The 24,971-nt window shown below is 36.7% G+C and overlaps 2 protein-coding genes across 3 annotated transcripts; both read left to right on the top strand.

The window, feature by feature from the left end:
• Positions 1-1,971: 1,971 nt before the first annotated feature.
• On the top strand, positions 1,972-11,762 carry LOC113065858 (TSC22 domain family protein 4-like). 2 transcript variants are annotated; one of them, XM_026237407.1, is made up of 5 exons: positions 1,972-2,500; positions 3,263-4,675; positions 4,750-4,910; positions 10,405-10,456; positions 11,085-11,762. In XM_026237407.1, exons 2-5 carry the CDS (start codon positions 3,977-3,979, stop codon positions 11,223-11,225), a joined length of 1,053 nt encoding a protein of 350 aa, XP_026093192.1. In that variant the 5' UTR covers positions 1,972-2,500; positions 3,263-3,976; the 3' UTR covers positions 11,226-11,762. The 2 variants fall into 2 exon arrangements, with proteins under 2 accessions (XP_026093192.1, XP_026093193.1); XM_026237408.1 differs by having other exon boundaries at positions 1,972-2,483.
• A 3,164-nt stretch (positions 11,763-14,926) lies between these two features.
• LOC113065859 (growth hormone secretagogue receptor type 1-like) lies at positions 14,927-20,004 on the top strand. Its single transcript, XM_026237409.1, has 3 exons — positions 14,927-15,915; positions 17,986-18,442; positions 19,356-20,004. The coding sequence occupies exons 1-3, from the start codon at positions 15,598-15,600 to the stop codon at positions 19,652-19,654; spliced, it is 1,074 nt and encodes a 357-aa protein (XP_026093194.1). The 5' UTR covers positions 14,927-15,597; the 3' UTR covers positions 19,655-20,004.
• The last annotated feature ends 4,967 nt before the right edge of the window (positions 20,005-24,971 follow it).

Raw genomic sequence — 24,971 nt, forward strand, 5'->3', positions numbered from 1 at the left:
GTATGACAGTCTAAATGTTGGCTGTTCATCTGCACTAGTGTTATGTGCTACTGTTCTGACAGAGGTGATAACATTTCTGACAGACAATGTCATGATGTGGTTTTTAGTTTTTTGTTTGTTTTTTCATTTCCCCTTCTGAATGTGGTATCCTGTCACAATAACACGTGGGCTCTTTTGCTAACTATCAGCTTAAGTCGTGCCAATAACATTCAGAAGAGCACTAACCAAAGTTATTATCTATATAGCAAAGGTTAAAAACTAGATATGCCTATGTATTGTTGAATGAATCGTAATAAGATGATTATAATGGGAAACTCAGCAGCTGATGCTCTACTCAAACCGGCGTGATTGTATCAAATATATATATCATTTGGGTATTTTTAATATTTTGTAAGCTTTATCCAAAATCCACTTGGCTCAGAAATCTGAGTTTGTTTAGAAGTTGCTGTGTTCATGTGTATTTAGTTGTGTTGATTCTTTCACATTCAATAATGCACTTTTGTCTTACTATATGGAAGTCAGTTTCCGCCACTGAATAAAAAATAAAACAAGGTAATAATGAATTTTTATATGACAATTGTGACTTATTTTTACTTATATTACACACAAAAAAGTCAGAATTGTGAGATAAAAATATCCAATTATCTTATTGTTTTAGTGGCGGAAACAGGCTTCTCTATAACTACCATTGTTCATTGATGTAAAAAAGAAATGAAGCTGTTATTTGGTGTCCTCTTGGGGGCCCTCTGGTGGCCACAGGGGCCTGGAGCAGCCACTTAGTTCACTTATGGCTCAGGACCAGCTCTGGAAAGACAGACAGATAATATCAGTAACTTTAGATGATATCAGTAACATTTCCCTCGCTACAGTCTCTGTCGGTGTCTCTGTAGGGAATGAGGATCTGATGAACTTACCACAGTATCTTCTGTCCACTGTTGAAGTGTTACATTTTAACCCTAGTTTGAGCACAACTGTCAGAGTTGGGACACATTGTTGCAGCCATCCCAACTTACCACAACACTGATGTAAAAGCTTGCAACATTGTAATTTAATGGATTAATAAAGAACCCCTTTCAATAGCCAGGTCTTCTTTTTTCTTCTAATTTCTTTCCCTCTCTGTCACACACACACACATAAAATGGTAGATTTGTCTAACTTGAATTTGAAAAGTAAGACTGATTACCTGGTTAACTATTAACTAGTTCTTAAGTCACTGTCTATGCAGCTTTCCTCCGTTGAGTAAACTTTAACAGTTAACAGAAGCAGGCTACTATTAAAATTCTTTATTTTGATTAAATTCATGTTTTGTAGGTTTTTTTTTCATTTACTTTTCTTTTTTTATATAGCTCGTTGAAGACCCTGTTTATTTATAAATAAAATCTCTATTCATCCTATGTGTCGCCGAATTGAAAGTGTAGAAAATATACAAATAAAATAAAATAAAAAATAAGTGTATAGAATCCTGCATGTTTAACGAAGTCTATATGTGTAATGTGTGTGTGTGTGTAAGTGTGTGTGATTGTTTGTGTGTGTGTGTGTGTGTGTTAGCAAAATAAATGTGTTATATATATATACAAGTGCATGTGTTTAATAATTATGTTTACACACGCAAATAACTACAATTTTTTAAATATTTTAAATTATCAAAATGTACTCATTTGAAAAAGTCGCTAGATGGCAGTGTGAACTCGCATCTCTAACTTGATTTCGTTTTATTTTGCTCATCGGTTCAAATGTAGTATTGAACCTGATATGAATAAGCTGCAGTTTGATTTTGTTGAGTCTAAATGTCTGTGCTTCGGTTAATCTCTTAATTTATAAGTAAAATTTGACAAAATTACGAATCGTACTAAAGCGAAGGGTGGCCTCATGAATATTAATTGCGTCCATTCGTCATGGATTGGCTGCGTCCGGCCTGATTAATATTCATGATCCCTTCACAATAGTAGGATTCAGTCGCAGGAACGGAGGTGGAACTTCCGGGGGATGGAAAGTTGTCAACAGTTTGGCAAGAGGAGAAGTAATCTGTAAATCTGAGTTCATTACTGTCGCTTTAAATAAAAAAGCGTCCAGCCAGAAACACCGCCGCGAGAGAAGCGAAGCGACCGTAGCCACGGATCCGCTGTGCTTTATCTGATGCGAACTGATGGAGAATAAACTCACTTCTCGGGTGTGGATGATCAATCTCAAATCGGTGTGCTGGAATCTAAAGGGGGTTTAATGTCTGTTTTTCAGTTTAAGGGAATGTTCTCTCTCCCCAGGGGTTCGAGGTGTGGACGCAACATGTGAACGGAGTCTTTAGTGTGTTAAAGTTCACAAAAATGGCATTACAGACTGAACTTTGGGTTTAATTCGCATTTTTGTGGAGTGTTAGGGGCGGACTCAGGCTCAACCCAGATCCAGAATCTGTTCTGCACAGGTTTCCCTGCTTGTGTTGGTTCTTTGAGATTGAACTGCTATGATTCCTGTCATCTGCTGACCTGGTGAGGGTGAATTTGCTGTAAGTAACGTTAAATGTCAGGTTTCGGTGTTGTGTTGTGCAACGCTTCTGAGTATTTGCTTTAAGCAATGTAGAGCAGCGCGCATGCGCGAACTAGTGATGCTGCGCGTGTGCGATTCTGCTCGGAATCAGGGTAATCAAATCTGATTACGGTTTCAATTCTAATTTAAATTTAATTCAAAATCCACCATTACAGCCATATGTTAAATATGCATCCATAATTGTAGCTTTTACACCAAACTTTCAACTTGCTCTAGTTTTATTTAAAGTTTAAAGTGTAATAGTTTAAAATTTGATTCAAATATGATGCCAGAACTGTATCATTTAAATGTTTTACTCTGAAAAGTTGCTTAGTGTTTTTTAGCTCTCTCATAAAATGCCTGAACCATTTTAGAACTGTAACATTTAAAGTTTTCTAATCAGGTTCCACTCTTCAAGTTGCTGACTATATTTGAGCTTTTTTTTTTTCATTTGCTCTCTGAAGGTAAATGCATGATCTGGTTTTAATTTGAATCAATTGAGCAATACAAGTTTTACTCAGTAAGTTTTTAGCTTTTGCACAGAATTGCTGAACTGTTTCTCCAGCTTCAGTTTTAATTTGAGGTTAAAAGAATGATCATTTTGCAAAACTGTAACATTTAGTTGAATTCTATTAAGGTTTTCCTCTTGAAGTTGTTTGAGCATTGAGAGTTTTAATCGAAGTTAAATGCTTTTAATTTGACTGTGACTCCAGGCGTTGAGATTGTGTTTGATTCGTTCCAGGTTCTGCTCTTAAAGTTGTCGAGATTCACATCACCATTTGGGTTTTTAACGTATAGCTCTCTGCTTCAGAGGCTAAAGGAACGTTGACAGAAACAGAACTTCTTGTTTTTGTAGTTACCAAACTTGTCCTGCAGCCCTGAAATGATGTCCTGACACGTTCAGGCCTTGAGCTGCAGCAAGAACCCATGTAAATGCCCTAATTATGGTGGTTTTTTCTTAACATCTCTTGGATTGGCTGTTTGATCTTGAAAGAATCAGATCTGTGCATGCATGGCGATCGTGAGTCTCTGTATTGTGTCCTGAGCTGTGAACACACATACTGCACGACTGCCAGAGGAAACAGCCATCAGAGCCGAGCCTTGCGCAACCGCTGGGCAGAGAACTGCTCTTATTACTGTACTGGCTGCAGTTACACTCGAAACAGCCGCAGGGAGGAGGAGGACACAGCCAAGTGCAATGGAATAAATTTGTGTAAGTTTTAGATTTTTACAGATTTTTACATGCAAGTTCACCTGAGGATGAAGAATATGATTGATCTAATCCAGATTGACGCGAGAGACTGAGCGGAAGACGACCAGTCTCGCTTTCAAATGCTTAGGATATTAGTTTCTTAAAGCTTTTTGCTGTTTGGTTTCTACTGCAAAATAATGAACAAAGATCAAGTTTGGAGCACCCAGGGATAAACTCATACCGCTCAGACACACTCGGTCCAGAATGAGTGGCGGAAAGAAACGAAGTGGTTTTCAAATCACCAGCGTCACGTCGGACTACAATCAGGGTTCTGGAGAACACCATTCGGATGAGCTGGGAACTCAAAGAGCCACGCCCCCTTCCGTCAGAAACCCCGCCCATGGGAGGAGCACCAGAAGCCAGACTGCATCACCCACTCAAATCCTATCCAATGGGCTGTCCCTGCGCCAAAACCCCGCCCTCCAGATGCTACAGAGCTCCAGTCACCCGAACACGCCCGTCATGGCTAGGAAGCAGAATTCGCTGGACGCCACGGGGGCGTCACGTTTCCGCGTCGTGCGTTTGGATCAAGGACCGGGCGAGCCGTATAAACGCGGCCGTTGGACATGTGTCGATGTGATGGAGAGGGAAACTGAGGAGCGGGGTCTCCGCCACGTGATTGACAGCATGAGACACGCCCACTCTTTGGAGTCTTTAGAGATGGTCGGGCTGGGCGGAGCCGAAGGAGCGGTAGGCGGAGCCAGACTTAAACCGTTGGCTGTGCACTTAGGTCACTTGGTACACTCACAGGGCACCACCCACCTACTGACAGACTCCGCCCACATTGGTCCGCCCTCACCCACACACGACCAGTGTGATTCACAGCCAATCATTTCGCCGAACACGCCCCGGACACGCAACATACCCGCCCCGCTGCGGCTCGACATGGATGCCGTTGGAAAGGTGAGAATCTCACACTCATCTGTTTCACTCATCCATTTCTTACTCAAAGTCTTGCACACACTTTCTCTTCGTAGCTTCGGACCACACGCTCACAGCCGGTGTCTCCCAGAGCGCACCTGGGTCGGGAAAGTGCCTTCCATCCCGCTCTGACGCCCATCCAGACGCCGTCCGCCCTCGCGCTGGCACAGTCCATGTTCGGAATGGGACAAGCGTTTGAGTTCATGGGAGACGACGGGTGAGACCAGTCTTAAGAATGACAACTATAATGATAAGTGTATATTTGAATATCGTTATAGTTATCTTTATAGCTATTGTCTGTTGGTGTGGATGGTAATATAGTTTTCTTTATGAGTCACCTTTATTTGTATAGCGCTTTATACAGTACTGATTGTGTTAAAGCAGCTTTATAGTGTTAAACAGGAAAAATGTGTGCTGATAATGCAGGAGGACGATAGAAAACAGTCAGTTTATCAGTTAAAGTCAGTTCAATGATGATTCAGTGATGTCATCATCCAGCTCAGTTCTAATCAAAGTGCCCCTATTGTACTATTTCAAAGGTTCATAATTTGGTTTTGGAAAGTCCCCAGCAACTGGTCAATATGCATGCAAGGTCAACAAACACTTTCTTTTTCTTAAAATATGTATTTCTTTTTACATTGTTTCTTAAGGACTCTCAAACGATTCGTTCGAAGATTCATCTTTCCAAACCTCTCCTTTGCGTGATGCTACTCTGCTCTGATTGGTCCGATGACCCAGACTGTTGTGATTGGTCAACTGCGTCCTATTATAATAATAATGGTGCTCCATTCTGTTCTAAAAATAAAGAATCAGAGAGGAAAAAGTTGTTTTACACTTATGTTAGCGAACCTATGGAAGCCCGTTCCTGCCACTAAATAAAAAAAAAGTAGGTAATTGCGAAAAAAAAAAAATTCTTCACAGAATTGTGTGATAAACATGCAATTCTGACTTTTATTAATTGCGAGTTATAAAGTCAAAGAAAAAAATCTGAATTGCAAGACATGAACTCACATTTGCGAGAAAAAAAACTCACAATTGCGACTTTTTCAGATATTTCAGAATTACCATGTTTTTTTTTATTTAGTAGCGGAAACATTGTTGTAAAGACCCAAACAATGATTCAGTTCAATTCAATTTTATTTGTATAGCGTTTTACGATACAAATCGTTGTAAAGCAACTCTACGACTTAACAGAAAATTACGTTTCTACAATATTTAGTAGTAGCTTGTAAGTGATGACTGTCAGTTTATGTGCATATGATAGAAATGTACGGAAAAATCAATTAAAGACGTAATCAAACAGATGATAAACACTATTAACAGCAATTATTATGATGCAATCACACTTATAGCTAATTGTTTTAGTTCTGTATGTTGTTTGAAGGTTAGCATCATCTGAGGGGTTATAGATTATATTAATAGTGAATGTGTTTTGTTCTTATTGTTCTGCTGTGCGTCAACTGATGTTACCTGTTCCTGATTTGGGGTTTAAAGTTCCGGTTTCTCAGACGTTAGTTTGACTCTCTGTCTCACACATCAGCTAGTTGTTACTCGTCTATATTTAGGGGTGAGTCGAGTGCACTTGTATTTTTAGAGAGTTGAGTGGTTGGAAAGGTGATGCTCTCGGTTTCTCGAGGCCCTGACGAGCGTTCTCACACCGCAGTGCTTACTGTCACAGAGCGGGAGGAAATACCTCAGTCACACACACACACACACACACGCACACATACACACACACACAGCGCTGTCCTGAAACACACAACACGAGCTCATCAAGGCAGACGCAGATATTTTCTGATTGTGTGTGTATCTTGCAGTGTGTTGGTCAGACGGCTGGAGTGTGTACTTGTGTAAAGCATGTTTCTGGGCTTCGTGTTTATTTTCCCCTTCGTTCTGTCGCTCTCTCACAGCTTAAAGCTGCATTAGTGCAGGAATAGAGGCACCTTTCATGAAGGAGGAAAGTTAGAAAGAAAGTGGAACTGCAGAGAAAAGTGTGTTTCTAACTGTTGTGTCATGATGATGTGCTTTCATGAATCACTGATCAGATGGCTGATCTCACACACACACACACACACACATACAATCTCACGCAAATACACACAAACTCACGCAAACACACACACAAACATAAACACAAACTCACGCACACACACACACAAACTCACGCAAACACACACACACAAACAAACACAGTCACTCACACACACACACACACACGTACATACAAACTCACGCACACACACACACACACAAACTCACATAGACACACAGACACAATCACACACACACACACACTTTCTGTTGTTTCTTTCTGAGGTGAAATGAGAGACTCTGGAGCAGATCATGGCATGAGGATCTGTGGTGTGTGTGTGTGTGTGTGTGTGTGTGCTGATATCTGATTCTACAGTCAATATTGACTGTATTTCCCGTGCTCCGGTTCATGTACAGTGCACACGGTGTTCATATGCAGCGTCAGTTCATCTGTTGCTCACCAGAAATCAGAAGTGTTGTCCAAGGCTTTGTTTCTTCTCAGGAACACAACAGAAGATGCTTTGAGAAGTGCCTCAGTGTCTTCTGTCCAAGAGATGACCGTTCTTCAGAATATCTTCTCTGTGCTCAACACAAGAAAGAAACAACCTGAAGCGTATGACGGCAGCCATGCACTTCCACAGTATAGAGAAATATTAGGGAAGTCTGTGGTTAGCTTTAAATGTTTGAGCAACGCTCTTCAGAAGAACTTGTGTGTGTCTTCAGCAGATAAAAACATGCTTGATTGATAAATACTCACAGAATGATCATTTCTTTGAATCAGTATTAACATTATGAATTATGTTATGACTTCAGATAAGTATAGCATTCAGTGTATAAGTTGCACTTTATTATTACATTCAGAAATAATGCTAAATACCGCTATATAAAATGAAAAGTTTATAAAAACTTGTATTCCAGTTCCCTTCACAACAAATCCTTTACATGTAATGATATTCAAAACAGAACAGAAATGCAAAAAAACCTAATTGCATAAAATGTATTCTGAAGGTCAAGTCTAAACCGATTTATTTCAAGTGAAACGTAGGTTTGGCGTTTAGAATCAGTGCCAGTGTGATTTATATGGTGTTCTGATTCTGAAGGATCTGCTGTGTGTAAATGAACACACACACACTCAGGCTCACACTCCTCTCATTCAGTGCCAGTGTAAATCTGTTCGCATGCTGATTACATCATATAAATAGCTTTGGAGATAAATCATAACAGATTTTAGATTAAACAAAACCGTATATACACGAGTATGCAGTCTGTGTTAGTGTGATATCAGATGAAGTGGGTGGAGTGTGGAATGCTGGGATCTGTGTGGGCGGGCCGAGAATCCCAGCGTGAGCCGTGATTGGCTGCAGGGAACAGTGGGCGGAGAACTGAATCAAAGAGTGCAGTGTTGTGTGTGTGTCTGACTCTACGTGTTTACACATGTTCTCTGTGTTGTGTGTCATACGGGAACACACACACACACACACACACACGTACAGACGTATCCCGAGGCAGGAGAGATCTGGAGAGCTCAGACAGGTGGACTTTCTCCCCAGATTACTCGAATCCGTCCAGGATCGGTCAGTTTGGGATGTGATGAAGGCTCTCTCCAGGATCACACTCATCCTCAGGACGCTCGTAACTTGACTGCATTTTTTACTGAAATTAACGGTTCTTGTCTGTTTTTTTTTTTTTTTTTGTCAAACATTTGAGTAAAAAATTAGTATACTATTATAGATTTATTCATATTTTAAATTACGTTTAATTTTTCTTATATTTTAATAATAGTTAAATTTTAAGTAATTTTATTTGCTTTTTATATAAACACTTTTTATATAAGTTTAACACTTTATTCATTTTCCAGTAAATAATAAACTTATTTAATTTAACTAAAATGTAAATTTCTCCATCTAATATTTATATTTTATATATGTCCAGCTTTTGTTAATTTTAGTTAATTATAAAAAACCTGAGTGCATCTGTTTCCGCTTTATTTAATGCATGAAATGTGAAATTAAATCACTGCCCTGATTTTTTTAAATATTAATATTTGTATTTATTTTTATTCCATTTTTATTTATTTCCAGTTAGTAATTTTAGTGTTTAAACTTAATTTATTTAGTTGCCAAGAAAACATTTGAAAGTTTAAAAATAAGTGCATTACTATTTTTATTTTAGTTTTATTACTTGTATGTTTTTCCAATCCCTATTTAAATTTGTATTTAATTATTTTCATGTTTAGATGCAGTAATTAATTTTAGCCTCAACTTCGACTATTTATTTAAGTTATTTCCCAAGGCAACATTTCTAATTTAAGTTTATGTTTTTCCATCTTAAATTTATATTTAATATAATTTCAGCTTATTATTTTAAATAACAAATGTTTTTATTCAGCTTTAGTTTTAGTTAATAACGTATGATTTTAGCTAATATTGTTTTTTAACTTGAACGTAGTGTACAGTTTAATGCACCACATATTGTAAAAGATACTGCTCCCTTTAATAGCTTCTCGTTAGTATTAGTGAGTAGCTTGTAGTGTAGTTAACTTTAGTTGAACAGCGTTCGATGAAGAGGGTCCAGCGTCTGTAAATGACTGGCTCTAGTTCTGCTGATGTGCAGCAGTATTTGTGACTGTTTCATGGCGATGAATGAGTCAGATCCTGCCCGGATGTTTCTGAAAGGAGTCAGAGGAAACAATTACATGATGTCTCTTCCTCACGTGCACCATTGAGCTTCCTTTCCACATGTGTTTTTAGTTTTTTTGGCTTGCTGATTATCCACCATGTTTATCAACGTACGCAAGATGGTGTCCATTTTTGAAAGCAAAAAACAGCCTCGTCCGTTATCACTCCCTCCACATGAACAAACACAAAGAGAGGATGAGAATACAGCACAGGACAGAGCTTCTCCTGCCTCTGAGCCACACCCCTCCTCGCTGGGCCCCGCCCCTTCGGCTGTGATTCACAGGCCACGCCTCCACGCAGGAGAACGAGTGAGAGACGCCGGTGGAGTTCGAAGGGTTCGTGATTCCTGGCCAATGGGGAAGCTCGATTACTACCCAAGGGCTGGTCGCTTGGCAGTTTCCATGGAAACCAAGGAGCCAATCAGCAGCAAGCACTTACCACACACAATGTCCAAAAACACACTTTCTGGCCTCAGAACGCCGTCCATCCCGAAACAAGACCGAATGTGTTCATCCAAACCCATTTTAAGCTCAAAGACACTCTCCTGGACAGAAACGCATACAGCGCCACCTGCTGGTCAGACTCTAACACTGAGCTCGTGTTGTGTTAGCGATCAGAAATCTCAGAATCCTGCGAATTCCTCTGTGAAAGTGGAAAGGGGTGGGGCTTATGTTCACAAACCGAGGCCCCGCCCATCTGACTCCACCCTCCTTTCTCTTCTGCTGTTCTTCCACAGGTAACTGGCTCAGTGTGGGTCTACAGTGTGTTTGTGTTCACTTTCTTCGGCTGGTGTATGATGTGTTTGTGGGCACTGAGAGTGTCTCATGAGGGTTTCTGTTACGAGAACACACTCAGAACAATAGCATCAGTGTTGCACACATCCTCCGGTCCTCGTGAAGACCTGTGTGTGCTGTAATGCTGTTTAACTCAAGTAGCATGTTTGCTAGAGCTAAGCAGAGTCAAGAAAGCACCGCTTATAATTTCTGTTCGTTTCTATTTCAGCGGAACTAACAGCAGCATGATCGCCATCGACAACAAGATCGAGCAAGCCATGGTGAGATCGCTCACAATCATAACAGTATTCATACAAATACAGATATCGTCTTTGTCTAGCCAAACTTTATTGTGTTGTCAAATATTTTGGATATATTTTAAGTTTGAAGACTTTTTTTATGTGACTGCTGAAATGTATTCCACCACTAAATAAAAAATAAAACGAGGTAATTGCGTCTTTTTATCTTGCACTTTTGACTTTGACTCGCAATTGCAAGTTTATATAGTGTTCCTATAGCTCAAGTGGTAGAGTGTTGCGTTAGCAAGCAAAAGCTAGCGCTAAGTTGTGGGTTCGATTCCCAGGGAACACAAAAATTGATAGCCTGAATGCACTGTAAGTCACTTTGGATAAAAGCGTCTGCTAAATGCATTAATTTAATTTATATAAGAACAAAAGTCATAATTGCGACATAAACTGGCAATTGCGAGAAAAAAACTCTATATTGTGACTTTATTTATTGTGACTTTTTTTCTCAGAATTGCGAGTTATAAAGTCAGAAAAAGTCGCAATTACCTTGTTTCATTTTTTTTCAGTGACAGAAACTTAAGCTTAAGCAGTAGATCACAGGGTCACAGGTTCGAGTCCCAGTGAACGCACGCGCTGATGAGATGTGAATGTGTTTCTGCAGGACCTGGTGAAGTCGCACCTGATGCTGGCGGTTCGGGAGGAGGTGGAGGTGCTGAGAGAGCAGATCAAAGAGCTGTCGGAGAGAAACGCTCAGCTAGAGAGAGAGAACTACATCCTGCGAGCCCTCAGGGACAGAGACTGAGCCAGTCACATGACACTCACACCAGTGCATCATGGGAGATGTAGTTCAGTAGTTGACCGATTAAGTGCCTTAATGACTGATAGCGCTGCTCGCATACTCTAATTAAGAGATCATTCTTCAATGATGATTTTTATGACTCCCTAAACATTGCCTATTTATTACTGTCTCTGTGTGTGTGTGTGTGTGTGTGTGTTTGAAAGAACTGCTCACAACTAGGTTAGTAAGTCTCTGTATGTTGGCATGGTTAGAACCAGCACTGGTTGAGATTTAGTTGAGTTAACTCACCCTCCCTCTCTCTTAGTTGATTAATAATTGATCTGTAATGCATCAATGACTGCTCTAATAAATAACTCTCACTACACCGGCTTTGTGCTGAATTTAATGCAGAAATAATACTAATATACAAACATCCTCAAAACAAGAATACGACTCTTTCTTTTGAAAATATGTTTGAATTAAGTTGAGGTTTAACTGGTTTTGACTGGAAACCACGAAAGCTGTATCCGCAAAAAAATAAAGAAGTTGATCTTGAATTTTTTTTCTTGAAGTTAAGAGTTTTTATTGCACAACTGCGAGTTTACATTTATTATTATTTTATTTTTTTAAAGGCAGAAAGTTTTGATGTTATAATTCTGAAAAGACGCAATTACCTTTATTTTTATTTTGTGGCGAAAAAGCTAACAAAACAGAATTGGCATATATAAAGAATTCTTAAATTTTCACGAAAAGATAACAATTAGGAAATTAAAAAATCACAATTAACTTTTTTATATTGTATTATGTGGTGGAAAAGAATTTTGAAAAGAATTCATGTTTTATAACAAAAAAAAAATTCTTAGAATTTTGACGATTTTTTTTATTTTTTATTCTGTGGTGGGAAAATTTGTGTGGGAAAAACTGAATTTCAAAAAGTAAACTCAGATATTCTGAGGAAAAAATGTCAGAATTGTGAGAAAAGGAGTCAAAGATTGTTCTGGATCTTTCAGGGTGTTCAGTGGCGCTCAGCGGGTGTTGCATGCATCAGTCCAAAAGAAGTTAAATAAAAAGCACCCATCCATTATATAAAGTGTCTCATACGGCTCCGGGGGGTGAACAAAGGCCTCCTGTAGCGAATCCATGCGTTTGGTAAGAAAAATAACCATATTTGAGAGGAATAATGACTTGAATCTAGCTTGCGTTCACTGTTGTACACACAGCGGATGCATGAGGACGGTTTTCTGAAGTGATGAACACAGAAGCACAGCCGAGAGATCAAAACTAAACAACGGTCACTGATTAGAAGTACAGAACCAGGATTTATACAGAAGCATGTCAGAGGATATAAGCCAAGAGGACACTACCTCGCTAAAGTAAGGAAACTTTGCTTCTTTTGATCCTGTAAACAAACGTTGTTTGTTTGTGAACTTTGTGTTTGTTTGTGGTATTTTCTGAAGCACCTCACTGTAAACGCTATGGTAAATAAAAAAGCAATTGGTACAGTATACACACACACACACAAACACGCACGTTTAAATACACTACTAGTCTTCAGTGTCACATGATCTTTAGAAATCAGAATAATATGAAATTGTATTAAAATCTAAATAGGGATTGAGATATATTTAATAAATTTTGAACAGTCACTTTTAATGTACAGTGGCATGCAAAAGTTTGTGAACCCCTTTACATTTGGAATGATTTTTACAAAATAAAAGAGATCATACAAAATGCTTTTTTTTTTTTTTTATTTAGTACTGTCCTGATATTGTACATAAAAATGTTTACGCATTAAGAGCCGGGGGGTGAAAACTTTTGAACTGGATGAAGATGTCCAAATTTTTCTGTGGAAACCCTGTTGATTTACTTCATTGTGTCATGAAAATAACCAAACAGTCGTAATGTTCCTAGAATAATGAGGTTGAACTTGTACATTATCTGTAGGTGTGTCAGCAAAATGAGATCATTTATGAAAAGCACATTGAATCTGGAGATGATTCATTTCTGCGTGTTCTGTCATGAATCAGCAAAACTCATAGGTTTGTTATTCAGGTCATGGGTTCGATAACGCAAGGGTTCTGGTGAAGAACGAGAGCTGCTAGCGTTTGACGCATTATATTTCACATTTACATTATTTTTATCAAATAATTGCGTCTCTGATGAGCATTAGAAACTTCTTTGAAAAACATTAATTCTTACAGACACCGAACTTTTGAACAACATTATGTATATTATTTATTTACCTGTTCCTTTAAAATCTTTTAAGCTCAACTGTTTATGCCTGGTATATTAATATAGAATTGAGTTGTTGCTTCAGGTCAGCAGGCAGTATACTGTGAATACTGAATAGTATTGAGTGAAGCGGGTCTGATGTGTTTATTATGGTGTGTGTGTGTGTGTGTAGTTCCTGTCTCTGCCACTAGAGGCTTCTACAGTCCTGACAAGATGCTCAGAGAGACTCCGCTGTTGCCAGGCGACCGCATCACTATGCCCCGCCCACAGCCTGTGCCTAGACCCGCCCACAAAACCTTTCACCTACATCATCAGCTCAAACTCTGGGAGTCATGAAGTGTGTGTGTGTGTGTGTGTGTGTGTAAGAGAGAATGCCTGCTTTGATTGGTTGATGACTGTCTGTGTGTCATTCATATTTAAAGATGTATATTATGAATGAATTGTTTTTAGCTTAATGTGAATTAATGTAATAGCAATAAATAGGTGATTATTTAAATACTATATTGGCACTGATTGAATGTAGAAACACTGTTGCTTGAGGAAATCTGCACAGCAGCTGAACGTTCAGCGGGGTTACTCATTAAAACAATCAATCCACAAATTAATTAGTGTGAGTCAACAAGAGCTGGTCAGTTTCTCTGCTCGGCTGTGTGTTAAACGTCTAAAAGTGGGAATCGAAGAAACTAATCTGCCATAATTCACCCTAAAATCAAGAAAATGAATGATATTTCACATCATGAAATTTCAGCATCATTAAAAATTTTTGCAATGTGACTTTTTTCAAAATTTATCTCATTAGCACCTCAAATTCTCTAAGGTATTAATTATACCTTGTAATAAAGCACCTTATAATGCATTGTATGAAAAAGTGTAACTAGTTATTATAATACTTATCTTTACCATTTTAGATAGTATAATTTATTAAAACACGACAGACAACCAATTAGAGATGCAATAACAAGGAACCTGATGCACAGTTATTTATATACATAAAAAAAGGTATTCTGAATATTTTTATAATGCATTACACATGAAGGCTTCAAATAAAGTGTTAATTATAACATAAGTTAAATTTAGTACTACAAATAGTAGTATAGTTCACAAGCAAATTTAAAAGTTTTAATGAAAACAATGCAAAAAAATCTATATGTCATGAAGTAGGTTTCATTTCATGCTACATACACTCTTTATATTTTTGGTAACAATTGCATTAGTTTATGTTATTTAATGCATTAACTAACAATGAGCAACTAACAATTTGTCACAGTATTTTTATTAATGTTAGTTTGTGTTAGCTCAGGTTAATGTTTGTTACACAACAACAAAAGATGCAACTGTAGATTATAATAATGTGTTAGTAAATGTTGAAAAAATAATGCATGATTTAAAAAAATATATATTTTTTAGGTAGTTCATATAAACTTATTATACAGTGCTACATATATTAGTATAGTGTACTTTACATGCATATTGACACAAATTACTTAAAAAATGTATGGCATTACTGTAATAAAAGTGTTTTTCATTAATTATAAGGGGTTTGATAGTTCACAAAAGTTGTACGTTTAATATTTTGTTGAAGTGTTTCACATCATACTATAAACTATAGTGATACAGAAGCACTACTATAGTTCATACGCACTGTACTTTACATCTAAATGTACACTATTCAAATAATTGATCATGAAATATTTAATTATGTTAATTTCTTTTTGGTAACGATCCCATCAGTTAATGCATTAACTAACAAGCAGCAGTACATTTGTTACAGTGTTTAATCATTTTGATTAATGTTAGTCTGTGTTTCCATTTCACAACTTAGTTAGTAAATGTTGCAAATATCATTCACTAACAATGAGACATGAATTAGAAGTAGTTACATATGAACTAATGTAGTTCCTCATCTTCAGAGTGTTTCATGTGTTTGATCTTGAGCTGAGTCTGTGTGTGTCTGATGGAGAGATCGGCGTGTTCCTCCTGTGTTCCTCTCAGTGTGATCGAGTGGATTCGATCAGTTCCTGTGCTGCTGGAGGTGGCACTGATGTCCAGCGGTGGGCGGCACAGAACAGGAGCACATTCAATAACCGTCCTGCAGCTCTGAGCTGTGTAGAGCGTGGTGAAGATGAAGGAGCCGTGGCGGCTCTGAGCTCTCCTCCAGAGAGAGATGGACGTGCTGGAGGCTTCCGGAGCTGGTTCTGGAGCTGGTTCTGGAGCTGGTTCTGGATCTGGTTGGTGTGGGAGCTGTGGGAACCGATCAGACTGGGAGGAATGGGAGGACCAGTCGCTCTTCACCGACACTGAGCTGGCGGTGTTAACGACGCTGTGTGTGCCGCTGCTGCTGCTCGGCCTGCTGGGAAACGCCCTGACCATTCTGGTGGTGTGGCGACGCCCACAAATGAGAAGCACCACCTACCTGTACCTGAGCAGCATGGCCATATCAGACATCCTCATTCTGCTGCTGATGCCTCTGGATCTCTATAAGGTAATCGAGGTTTGACGTGCTGTTAAAAAAGCTTGCATGACGCCAACTGTATCATGTGACAGATCACCTTTGGTTGCCACTGCAGCTTGTTTCTGGTCATTTGCATATCATTAAGTTCTGTCGTATTTCCATTAGAAAAATGTTCTGCTAATCTGTACGTGTGTGGGCATGTATTATTAGTTTTATTATTTCCTATCGCAATTTTACGTTTCTATCTCACAATTCAGACTTTTTCTTGCAACTCTTGAGGGGAAAAAAGTCAGAATTGCAACATTGTCTCACAATCGTGAAAAGAAAGTCAGAATTGAAACATTGTCGCATAATCGTGAAAAGAAAGTCAGAATTGAAACATTGTCGCATAATCGTGAAAAGAAAGTCAGAATTGCGAGAAAAAGTTGCAAGCACATTTTTTATTCTGTGGTGGATGTAAGATATAAACTCAAAGTTGAAACTCAAAATTGCTGAAAAATTCAGAATTGAGACGTTGAACTCATATTTGGCTTGAGTTTATATCTCACAGTTTTCATTTAATATATCTCATAATTTTGAATTTTCTATCTCAGAATTGTGACTTTATATCTCATTGCTCTGATTAAAAAAAGTCAGAACTGCACGAAAAATTCTGAATTGTGAGATTAAAAAGTTGCTAGTACCATGCATTTTTATTCTGTGGCAGAAACAAAAACACAACAGAATGAAACTTTTTTATTGTGAGAGCAAAATTGAGAATTAAATTCTGACTTTAAAATTTCATAATCTGATTTTTTTCCCTCTCAAATTTTGTTTATAACTCACAGTTCTGACTTTTTATTTTTATATAGCATAAAAAACATCAGAATTTTGAATTACAACTTTTTTCTTTATTTACGATATTCACAAACTTGTAAATGTTATGAAACAAGTCATAATTATGATATAAATTCAAAACTGTGACATATTTTCACAATTATGAGCAATTCTGACTTTTTTCCCCAGAATTATCTTTATATCTGTTCTGTTGTTTCCATGTAACTGCAACTTTATATCTCACAATTCTAACTTTACAAGTTTATATATTGCATTTCTGAATTTTACATCTTTCAACTCTGAATTTGTTTCCACCACAGAAGTAAAAAACTAAACAATAAAAGCTTATTGTGACTTTTGTTTCCCAATTCTAATTTCTCATATAAAGTTCCAAATAATATAAACTCGCAAATCTCAGAAAAAAGTATATTGCGATAAAAATATTCTAGCAATTGTGAGTTTTTTTTCCCTCAAAATTCTAAAATTACTTCTCACAATTCAACTTGTTTCTACCAACACTTCAAACTTTTCGTATCAGAAATGCTGATTTGCCTCTCACAATTCTGACTTTGTTCCCTGCACGGGATAAAAAACTAAAAGTAGTTGCAACTTTTTCTCAATTGTGATTTTTTCATACAAGGTCAAAAATCACAAGATATAAACTTTCAATTCTTAGGAAAAAAGGTCAGAATTGTAGTTCAGAATAGTTAGAATATTGCAATTATGATTATGAGATTATAATTATGAGATTATAACTCGCAATTCTGTTTTTTTTTTGTAATTGCGACTTTTTATATGAAAGTTTTTAGTTGCGAACTTATTTGAACTTAGTAGTTAAAATAAGTTGCGAATTTGTCTCTCACAATTCTATCTTTTTTCACAGAAATGCTAATTTATATCTTTCAATCCAATCAAAATTCAAAAAAAGTTTACGTCTCGCAATTCTGACCTTTTCCCACAACGAAATAAAATAACATAATTGCAACTTTTTATCTTACTTTTTTCTAATGAGTTTACAACCCAAGATATAATTTAGCAAAAAATTAAAAGTCAGAATTGGGAGATAGGAAGTTGCAACTACTTTAATAATTAAATTTTATTCCTATGGTAGAAACAAGCTTCCACCTCAATCAAGTGTGAAATTCGTCAAAGCTTCTGTAGCTACATGGAATGTGTCTTGCAAGTGATGATCTGATTTGTCATGAAAGGCAATGCGCTTCTGTCTTGTATTATGTATTAAACATTGCTAGCCTAACATGTATTAACGTATGTTTGCTCTTGTAGCTATGGCGGTTTCGTCCGTGGTTGCTAGGCGACGCCGTGTGCAAGCTGTCGATGTTCGTGGGAGAGTGTTGCACGTTCTCGTCCATCCTGCACATGACCGCGCTGGGGGCGGAGCGATACCTGGCCGTGTGCTTTCCCCTCCGCGCACGCCTGCTGGTCACCAGGGGGCGTGTCCGAGCGCTGATCGCGGGGCTGTGGGGCGTGGCCATGCTCAGCGCGGGGCCGGTGTTTGCGCTGGTGGGGGTGGAGCAGTTTGAGGGCGGAGCCAGCGAGTGCCGCTGCACACAGTACGCACTGACCTCCGGCCTTCTGAAAGCCATGCTGTGGCTCTCCAATCTCTACTTCATCTGTCCGCTCACCATCCTGTCGCTCCTGTACGGCCTGATCGCCCGCCGCCTGCACCTGCGCGCGCACACACACCGAGACAAAACACACCGCCAGACCCTCCGCATGATGGGTGAGCATTAAACAGAATAATACAAGTAGTTTTGAGATCCTTAAAAGAGTAGTTTGAAATTATTTACTCAGTCTTGTTTTATTATCGAGAATATTATTTTACATTTATATTTGTATTTTTGTTTTACATTTTTAGAAGCTTAGTTTTTTGGTTTTTCCTATTTATTATTTTTGTTTTACATATAAATATATATAAATTAAATTTAAATTTATGCATTTAGCAGACGCTTTTTTTCAAAAGCGACAGTGCATTAAGGCTAACAGTTCTTACCTAACATGTGTTCCCTGGGAATTGAACCCACAACCTTGTGCTGCTAACGCAATGCTCTACCATATCAAATATATCTATATAGTTTTATACATTTTTTGCACTTTAGTTTTTTATTTTAGTACATCAAGTTAAACTAAATAAAAAAGTAGTTGCTTTGGCAACTAGCTGAAATAATACAAAAAAGGTTATATTTGATTTAATTTCATTTTACGTTTGTTTGATTTGAGATTTCTTTTCAAGTTATTGTTTTAAACTAAATGAAATTAGTTGCTTTATTTTACTTCAGTTTACATTTTATACCAAGTAACAAAAACATTATTTTTTTAAATATGTCTAAGATGTTGTTTATTTATTGTTATTTTGGTACATTAAGTTAAGCTAAAGTTTAGCTCTACGTATATATTAATGTTTTTTTTTTTTCAAGTAACATTTTTATTTTTACTTTTTTATTTTAGCTACAGTATTTTATTTATTTATTTTTTCTATATGGTTAAAAATTTTCTTGTTTTAGTTAAACTAGTTTATATTTATTTCAATTGGTTTTTATGGCTTTGGTTTTAGTTAAGTATGCAGCAAACCAATATGATGTTGTGTAGCAAATGAAGCCCCTGAAGTGCTTCTGAATTGTGTTGTTTTGTCGCAGTGGTCATTGTGCTGGTGTTCATCTTGTGCTGGCTGCCCTTCCACGTGAGCCGGACGCTGTTTTCGGTCTCAGACTCCAGTGATCAGCTGTATTACATCAGTCAGTATTTCAATCTGGTGTCTTTAGTGCTGTTTTACGTCAGTGCCGCTGTGAATCCTCTGCTGTATAACATCATGTCTGCTCGCTACCGTGCTAACGTCCTCGCCATGCTGCGGCTAACAGTGGGCTCCACGGACGAGCTGCGCCACAGGGCCCGCACCTCCCCACTCACTGCCTCTCACTCCAGCACACACTTCTGACCACATGTGTGTGTGTGTGTGTGTGTGTGTGTGTGTGTGTGAGGCTTGACACAAACTACAGGACTCTGGAGAAAACTACTGAGGTTTGTTAAAGCCACAAGAATGCACTAATTGTGTAACTGTAGGATCTGGCCAAGCATGTTTATGTTCACTTCTTGCATTAATTCATGTATTTAGAGTCAGCACTGTCTCTTGTGTGCGCTGCATATCAACAACAGCACATCTACAAATGGACAGCGTCACTGAGCTTTTCAGCAACACTATATATAACGTGTCTGTGTGTGTTTTTATTGTATTGTGTTGGATGGGGCTTATTTCATAGATATTGAATAAAAGGCTGTTCTTTGTGACACTGTGATGTTTTATGAAAGCAATAGTGTTTGAGGGATGAAGATGCTGCTGCTTTTATGGATCTGCACATACATGTTATTATCAGGTAAATGATTTTATGATTTCTAATTTTAACTAGTTTACGTGCTCTGTATTTATTTCTAAGGTATTTTTATTTATTCCAATGTGGGTATACTGTACTGACAGCATATTATAACATTAATATTCATTCAAATAAGAGTTTGTGTTTTATATTTTATTGTAAATTTGCAAACAAAGCAAAAATGTAATCTAGAGTTAATGTAACTTAAGAGTGGTTTAAAAATGGTAAAACTAAAAAAAATATATGAAATTAAATGTTTTATAAATAAAATTAAGACATATAAATAAACTTAAATTGAACCAGAAACCAGTGAGAAACCAAATAGAATAGAAATCATAAAAATTAATTTAAGTGAATATTTTGTTTCTGTAATAGCATAATCATTTATTTTTGGAAACTGCTATTTTCAAATTACAATACATATTTAATTAGAAAATATCGCTAATCAGCGGCCTGGAGGTGAATCAGAATTACTTAATGAGAACTGAAATTAAAAACTGATTATTTTGAGAACTATGAAAGACATGTTCAGGGTTGAAAAACGACATGAGGGAGAGGAAATGAAGACAGGATTATTATATTTTTTTAGGTGAACTGTCTAAAACTGTACAAGAGGACATTTTTATTTAATGACTATTATTATATCTGCCCACAACAACCGAGATAAAATCTAGCGGTAGGTGTTAGCATGATATATTAAACAACCTTTACCTTTTAATCAGGACCTTTAAACTCAAAACTATGAAATATCAAACTTTTAAAAAGCAGAGAAAATTTGCATAAATCCACAAATCGCTTTTGTACCTCAGAATTCCTTTTTTGTTTAACATTTTTCGTTGAGACGAAATACTCCCACTTCTTCATTTCAGAAAGCGCGGCTATTTTACTGCGCACGCGCAGAGATTGTTTTTCAGTTTGCAATTATTTTTGCTATAATGCTGCCAACTATAAGCTTGATTGATTTTCGCACATTTTAAAATAAATTCCTCACAGAAATTGCTATTTTAAGTTTTATGGACGCCATCAGTCACATGAAATATTTGTAATCTTATTAACATTAATTATTACTGAAGTGATTGTGCTTTCACACAAGATGCGTTTGCAGTCCGCTGCTGATCCGCAGCTGTTTAGTCCACAAACACGATAATTGTCCATTATTTGTATTTCAAATCAAATAATGTAAAAAAAAAAACATCAAATAGGTTTTTTTGCTTTGTGATACTCATCACAGTACAGTAACAATATTTCATAGACATTAACACCGGCGCCTGCCCCTCCCCCCCCCCCCCCCATTTTGATCCCTATTTCGACATTTATTCGTATACTGAACCGAGAAGCGTTTCTGTCGGACGCGCCCGATTCGAGAACCGATGAGCTACTGCGCATGCGTGATTCAGCGTGAAGCAGACTGACTCAAAGCTCGTCTGAACCGAACTGATTCTTTGGTGATTGATTCTGAACTGATTCTGTGCTAATATAAGCGCAGCTAAACCGAAGGCTTGGATGAAGGGCAGTCATCGCCAATGACTTACATCAAGCGCAAAAGAACCGGTGAACCGTTTTTTTTTTTTTTTCAACTGGTTTTATTTGATCGAACTGTCCGAAAGAACCGGTTCACTTGAGCACCTGCTCCTTTGCCCCTTAGTGCCCTTGTGTCAAAGCAAAATTTCCTCGATTTTTTTTTTTTGTAATAACATTCCCTTTTGTGAATGCCTGCCCACGCCCAATAATAATATTAGTACAATTTATTAATAATAATTTAGCAGTAAATAAAATGACCCACATGATGACCTTTCACCTGACGACGACCTCCTCACCTCACCAGGAAGATACCTCACGCGCATTACTTGCTAGAGGAAGGATATTTTCAACATCGTGGCAGCTGGTAAGTGGTGTTTCATTCTCAGTGAAGTGATTTTGATGTTTATTTACTTATTATTATTTTACAAGAACGATGTGATGTGAGAACACGCAGATATGTTGCTGTGTGTAGCCTGTAGTGTAGAAGTAACACTAGCGTGCTGCTGTTTGAGGGAGAAAAGTTTCACAGGCATCGAAGGTTCTGGTCTTTTTTTATGTTATTTTACTAAACTATTATTATATTACAGTACTTATTTATTTTTTAACACATAGAGTGCCTTAAAATAATTACCACAACACTGGTAAGGCTTATTCAGATTCTCTGAATTATCATTATAAAAATAAAAACAATTCAGAAATGAATTAAAATATAATTATATTTTAAATGTGACGCAAATATATATTTTCTTTTCTACAATAGCAACAGTGTTTACAACAGCAAGACCACATTAGCCTGTAAACTCAATAATATCAACAATAAAATGCATAATATACCTGACATCAAAGTGCAGTGTGAAGGATATGAATAACAAATGTAGTTTACAGTTTTGTTTACATTGCAAAGGTGTTCGATTTTAGACTACAACAGTAATAATAATATTAATCACTATCCCAGTGGATCAGTTTTGTTAAGTTTTGTATCAATATTTAAGGTGGACTTATTGATTAGGTGCAAGAGTAGAAGTGATGGTTAAAATAATAGATTGATGATGAAATAGTAAATTGAGCCTTGTTCCTAGATGGACAGAGACTGGAAATTAATCAGATGAGGAGATGGAGGTATATGGAGCTAATATTATGACAAAATGATTTGAATTTGAATTGTGTAAATTTTAATTATTTGCAAGTGTAATCTAACAAAATTGAATTTTAGGTGGTAGTTTAAATAGTTCTGAATTTTTTTTTTTTTTTTAAATGAATATTTAACATTTGAAATTTAACAAACTGAAATGTTTTTATGGTTGAATTTTATAGACGTGTATTTTCAAACAGCTAGTTTTTTTTTGTTATGAATTCTTATACTGCAAATATTCAGTTTAAAAACATTCAGATTCAAGTTTTCAAGATGAAGAAATTCGGAACTTCAAATTCAGTTTTCTAAAATTCAATGTCAAAAATTCAGATCTTACAGAAAGTAGGTCACAGGTCATCCTCAGGGAAGAGTAGATGATCTCAGAAAATTCAAACAGAAAATTTTGGCAAATTGGGGACTGCGGAAGTTTTCCAGTGCGAACGTGGTGTGAACGTGGTGTATTTCGCTTTTTATATATTTTTAATAATATTACTTTATTTTTAATAGTTTGCTTTGATTAGACTACCTAGTCGTCATTGGAGAGAGACTATTTGTGTACCATATTTTCCGCACTATAAGGCGCACCTTTAATGAATGTCCTATTTTAGAACTGTTTTCGTATATAGGGCGCACCGGATTATAAGTAGGGATGAATATCATTAAGGTTTTAACGGTATTACTACTCTTACCGATACTGCTTAACGGTCCGGTACTTTAACGGTATTCTTATCGGTACTTTGTGTTGTGTTACTTTGTGTTGTGTTAGACAGTCGAAAACTTTGCATTTCTCTGTATTTATTATTATAAATGCACATTTACTTCTGTCACATATTTTATCCTATTACTAAGATTTTAAAGTATCTTCTACAGAGTGAGTCATGCAACATTGAAACAACATGCGAGTTAATTTTTATATTTAAATGAACAATCTTTTTAAAATGGACACATATTTCTTTATTGCATTGAGTTAACAGTCAAAAACAGAGCTTAACGGTTTAGACAATCTGAGAATGAACTACTAATAATAAATATAATAATAATGAATATCATAATCACATTGCATACATTGTGTCTGTTCTTTGACCATAGACACTGAAAAACAACCTCATCACGTCATGTTTAAGAATAGTGAATAGTGATCCATTGTGTAAATAATGTTTAACATCTTATTCAAAATGGTTTTCCACATTTTACAACTATTACAATACAATGAAACCCAAATGTTTCTTTGTCAGCCAAACTCTGTTCTCCTGTCGCTTACCGAAATTAATATCCTCTGAGATTCATTAAAGTTAATATTTCAATAATTTAACAACACTCTTTAATGTTGACAGTTCTCTGATGTGTATTAATAGTACCATGGCATGCAGGTTAAGAAATAACATGTTATCTTTAAGTATGTTTACTGTTTAAAATTATACTCAAATGATATTGTAGATCACATAAATATTACATTCATTAAATGTTACTATGACAAGTACAGAAGTAATTGCTTTATGAATTTAACTCAAATTGAAAAGACAAGGAAAGCTGTGTTAAAGTAAGCATGGAATGAAGTAATGCAAAATGAGTTGAGTGTCTGAGATATTTATTGTCTCTCGTTGAGAACAGCTTCCATGTATGTCCAGTTCATACAATGATCAGCTACTGTACCAGTGACTTCAGCTCTCTCATCCAGCCTGAAACAGACAGGGACTTTACATGAGGATCAATATATGTGGAAACATCACAAATGCAAATCAAAGCCATATTATAACATTGGTGATGATGAGACACATGATTTATTATCCACATGTAAAAATAATATTCTTGGAGTAGCTGCTGACCTATGTCCAAGAAGACTGCATCAGAACAATATAATCAATTACAAATTAGATTGATTACAATATTGACATTTTCACTGCAAGAAAATTGTTTTCAGTAGCCTATGTATGTGACTTATTTGGGTAATAGAAACACTGGCTACATACAAACTAAACCTTTTATAAATGACACAGGATAGCTAGCCTATAGCTATATTTATTAGGCGGGAGATGTATGTGTTCAGAATCAGAATCAGAATCAGAATGAGCTTTATTGCCAGGTATGTTTACACATACGAGGAATTTGTTTTCGTGACAGAAGCTCCGCAGTACAACAGAATGACAGCGACAGAACATAAAACACATAATAAAAGAATAAAAAATACAAATATGTAGACAGTGAATGACAATATACAAATGACAATTGTA

Source organism: Carassius auratus, chromosome 48, assembly GCF_003368295.1.
Source record: "Carassius auratus strain Wakin chromosome 48, ASM336829v1, whole genome shotgun sequence".
Classification (NCBI taxonomy): Eukaryota; Metazoa; Chordata; class Actinopteri; order Cypriniformes; family Cyprinidae; genus Carassius; species Carassius auratus.